This window comes from Odontomachus brunneus, unplaced genomic scaffold (assembly GCF_010583005.1).
Source record: "Odontomachus brunneus isolate Ranch 3 - 2012 unplaced genomic scaffold, Obru_v1 Obru_scaffold_038, whole genome shotgun sequence".
NCBI lineage: Eukaryota > Metazoa > Arthropoda > Insecta > Hymenoptera > Formicidae > Odontomachus > Odontomachus brunneus.
The window spans coordinates 271,953-276,478 of record NW_022639488.1 but is presented as its reverse complement, the minus strand read 5'-3'; the positions used below and the strand labels follow the sequence as shown (position 1 = coordinate 276,478).

At 67.7% G+C, this 4,526-nt stretch overlaps 1 protein-coding gene across 1 annotated transcript in view; it reads right to left on the bottom strand.

Annotated features, from left to right (window-relative positions):
• The window catches only part of LOC116844028, a 16,980-nt gene extending 14,144 nt beyond the window's left edge, over window positions 1-2,836 (bottom strand). Inside the window, exons 1-3 of the mRNA XM_032815093.1 lie at window positions 2,018-2,836; window positions 1,798-1,941; window positions 674-1,078 (exon numbers count right to left, since the gene is read on the bottom strand). Coding sequence (XP_032670984.1) covers window positions 674-1,078; window positions 1,798-1,941; window positions 2,018-2,836 — 1,368 coding nt within the window. The remainder of the gene's footprint in view (window positions 1-673; window positions 1,079-1,797; window positions 1,942-2,017) is intronic.
• Between the last annotated feature and the right edge of the window lie 1,690 nt (window positions 2,837-4,526).

The following is a 4,526-nucleotide window of genomic DNA, read 5'->3' as shown; positions in this document are numbered from 1 at the left end:
TTCGCATCCTTCCGGGGCGCCCCCAGCCGCTAGAGGCTAACGCCGTCCAATCACGGGCCGGAGGGTAGGTGCCGCCAGTGGCGGCACCAACGATCCCCCCAATCGCTCCAGGAGGGGTGCGGTGGGGGGGGGGTATGCTCCCTCCGGCCGTTCCCGTCACATAGCCGCGCAGCGCAGGACCCCACGCCGCGCGGCCCGTCCCCTCTTGGGGAGGGGGCGGGGGCCGGTTCGCCACCCGGTCACCCGCCTCTCAACCGCTTATCCTGACCGACTTATGGGGGGGGAGGGGCAGGCCTGCGTCGGCCCCCTCCCCCCCACGGTCAAGACCCCCCTACCCCGGGAGAGGGGGGGGGCGGCAGCGAGTGCGCCAGCAATGCACCCCCCGTAAGGGGGGCGCGCACCGCCGACACCCCACCCCCTCTCCCCCGCCAGTCGCTCCAGGCGCCGCCGCCGAGTCTTGGCGGCGCCTGTCGCGGTCGGAGGGACTGGAGCCGCCGCCTGCGGGCTTCAAGTGCCCTAGCGGCGGCGGCCTCCCTCCTCAGGCGCCTCTCTTCGCGCCGCCTCCTCCTTTGCAAAGGCGGCACGACGGGCGCTGCCGGCGCGGCTCTAGGGGAGGACAATGGAGCTCTCCCCGCCGCGCCGGCTTGCGCCCTCCTTCCCGGTGCAGGCACACCTCGTTGGTGTGCCGGCCGAGGGCGGGGGGCGCGGCGAATTCGCCGCCCCCCACAAACGTCTCCCCCCGTCTGGCCCTCTCCTGCTCCTCCTTCTGCGACATTACATCCTTGCAGAAGGAGGTAACAGCCGACCAGGCCTCTCGTCCCTCTAACATAGCCCTGATGAGGGCCGGGGGCGAGAGGTCCGCTCCCACCACGCCTACGAAAACACGGCGCTCTTCCTCCCATGCCGGGCATTCGCCCAGCGTGTGTTGCGCCGTGTCCTCAGCCGCCTCGCAGTGGTGGCAGCGGCTGGTGCACTCCCTCCGGACGATCCTATGCAGGTACTCCCCAAAGCAGCCATGGCCCGTGAGCACCTGCGTCGTCCGGAATGTGAGATCTCCGTGTGCCCTGCCCACCCATTCCTGTAGGCAGGGCAGGATGGCATCGGCGGAGCTCCCTAGCACGCCGATAATTCTCGGCGTGCATCATAGCAAGGAGCTCCACCGGGGGGATCCCTGCCAGGGCCGTGGCGGCCACGTGCGACGCGGTCCTATATGCCCGGGCGAGGCGAGTGGCCATAAACCTCTGGGCCCGGCGGACCATTTGTTGGATCCGCCGGGACCCGGCCATCTCCCCCGCCCATATCGGGGCCCCGTAGAGGGCCACCGAATGGACCACGTTCGCGAACAGCCGCCTAGCCCGCCTTTTCGGGCCGCCGATATTGGGCAGGAGGGCGCCCAGTGCGCCCGCCATCCCGCCCAACTTGGGGGCCAGCACCTCAAAGTGCTTTTCGAACCCCCAAGTGCCATCCAGGGTGAGCCCGACGTACTTCATCTCGGTGCCCACCCTCACGGAGATCCCGCCAATCCGGAGCCTTAATCGAGGTGGCCTCCCCCTGCTCCCGTCATGGAAGAACAAAGCTTCCGTTTTCGGGGGAGACACCTCGAGACCCATGCTCCGGATGGAGTGCACCACCTGGCCAAGGGCCAGTTGCCCCAAATCTCCGGCCTGCTTCCAGTCCCGTCCCCCGGCTACCACTAACGTGTCGTCCGCATAGCAGACGACGCGGCAGCCGGGGGGGAGGGCGGTCCGGAGGACCTGGTCGTATGCGATGTTCCACAGAAGGGGGCCGATTACCGACCCCCTGCGGAACACCGCAATGCACCTCCCTTCCGCATTGGAGTTCCGCCTTGTTGCGGAACTCCAAGCGCCTGCCCCGGAAATAGTCCTTTATAATGTGGACCAGGTAGAGCGGGAACCCAAAGTGGGTCATTCCCGCCTCTACCTGGCCCCAGGGGAGGGTGTTAAATGCGTTGGCTATATCAATTGATATAGCCAACGCCCCCCCCCCCCCTCCTCACGATGGCCTCCGAGAGAAACCTGACGCGCATGATCGCGTCGACCGTCGATCGGCCCTCTCGGAAGCCATATTGCGCGTCGTCTAGCGCGGGACCACTCCGGGACAGGTGCCGAACGAGGCGGGCTTGCATGATTCTTTCGAACATTTTGCCCGCCTCGTCCAACAGACACAAAGGTCTGTATGCGGAAGGGGATTCCTCCGGCTTGCCCTCCTTACGTAAGAAGGCCAGTCTAGCCCTCTTCCACGGGGCCGGAAACAGGCCAGCCTCGAGGCACCTCGTAAATAGCCGCCTGAGGCGGTCTCCTACCTCAGCCTCCTGGGCCAGGGCCAAGGCCCATGCTCGGCCCGGGATGCCGTCAGGGCCCGGCGCCTTTCCCTTGGCGCCGAGCCTCTTGGCGGCTCGCCTCATCTCCTCTGCCGTCACCCCGAGCTCCCCCTCCTCCCAGTCGGGAGGGGGTCCCGTGTAGGGTGGGATATTGTTACCCACCCTCGGGAATAGCCCCTCCACAATTTTGTCGAGGAGCTCGGGGCTGAGGGTGTCCGTAACTGGGGGCGCCCAGGGGCGTAATCGCCGCATTACCATGCGGTATGGGCGCCCCCAAGGATCCCGATCCACAGAGGAGATGAGGTCCTCCCAGGTCGCGGCCTTGGCCCTGGCAATGGCCGTCCTCACGGCGTCTCTCCTGGCCGTGAGGACGGCCGATGCCGCCACCCGTGCGTCCCTGTCCCGCAGGGCCGCCATCGCCCTCCAGGCACGGCCGGCGGAGCGCCTGAGCTCGGCAATCTCCGCCGACCACCAATAGGCGGCCCTACGGGTCATGGGGGGGGGAGGACCGGGGCATGGACGCATCGCACGCGTCCCTCATCAGGCCCCGGATCCTCATTGCTTCCCCCCCAATGGACTCGCAGGACCCGACTACGGGCCCCGCTTCACCCCAATGCGCCGCGCGGACGGCAGCCACAAACCTGTCGCGGTCAAGCAGGGTTAGCGCCCACCTCGGCGGCCTTGCCGCCCCGCTGCTGCGCCTCGAGAGCACCCCCCGAGGGGCGACGAAAAGGCGGAGCTCTATATACCGGTGATCGGATCCGGTCTCCGCCTCAGTCGCCACCCTCCATCCCTGTACCTGTCGGGCGGCCGCGGGGGAGGTCCACGTCAGATCGACGATGGACTCCCCCTGCCACCCGACGAAGGTGCTCTCCCGGCCCCTGTTTTGCAAACTGAGGCCGGTGGACGCAGCCCACTCCCGGAGGTCCGCGCCGCGGAGGCATGTCCCCGGGGATCCCCACATCGTGCTGTGGGCATTGAAATCCCCAGAGACGATGACCCGCCTGGGGAGGCGCCTCATCACGAGCGCCTCCAGCCGGTCCAGCAATCCCCCGAATTCGGCGCGGGTCCAGGAGGGCGGGGCATAGCACCCGACCACATCTGTGGGCCTCCACTCGACCGCGACGTAGCCGGCCCCCCCCTCGACGAATTTAATCGAGGGGGAGCCGTAACCATCCCCCCCAAAGATCGCCACCGAGCACCTACCCCTATGGTCCCGGGTGTCCCCCAGAATGGAGGGTGATTTCTCCGGGACCGAGTAGGGCTCGGCAGCGACCCCTATCCCCGCCCCGCGCCGCGCTCGCGCAACCCTTGGACAAACAGGTCCTGGGCCGCCCGAGCGCGGCGCAAGTTGGCCTGGAGGAGAAGTGTACCTATTGCAATGGTACACCCTCCCTCTCCTCCAGGCCAGCTCCCGCTCCTTTAGCGGGCTTTGTAATGGGGGAGCGGGATCTACTACCCCCGCTCCCCTTACTTACCGCTTCCCCTTTGCCACCGCTTCTCCCCCCGACCCTTCGTCGAGGCCTGCTTGGCCTCTGGGGGAGCGGCGGCTCGGATTCCTCTCCCCTGTTGGGGAGGAACCTGTCCCTTTTGGTGGCAGGGGGGTACGCGCTATTGCAGGCGCCCCCCCTGCGCCACTCTCGCAGGACCTCTGTCCCCCCCAATGGGAGAAAAACCGTTCTTCCTCTTTATTTTGGGGGGCCGAGGGGGGGCATAGCCCGGTCCCCCGCCCCCCCTCTTTGCCCCCTTGCCCCCCATCGGGCAGGAAGATGTGCCCATACGATGGCCACAGGGCCTCTTGGCATTGCGGCAGACAGGGCATTCCACCCGTCCGCCGCACTCCGCCGCCCTGTGGCCATCCCGACCGCAGCGGTAGCATAGCCCGCTGCGGTCCACCACCGACGTGCATGTGGCCCTCACGTGTCCCCGCTGCATGCACCTGTAACACTGCAGCGGGCGTCCGGCGAGGGCCTCCACACGGACGGTGGACCACCCCACGCGGAGGCGGCCACCGTCCAACACCTTCTTGGCCGAGGCCAACGGGCATTGCACCCATATGGTGCCCAGCCCGTTGGCCCCGGCACGGATATTTCCTGCCCTCACCTCTTCAGGCCCGCAACCGCCGGACGACGCAATGGCAGCGACGACATCCTCCGTCGTCGTCGCGTCGTCCAAGTCGCGGACC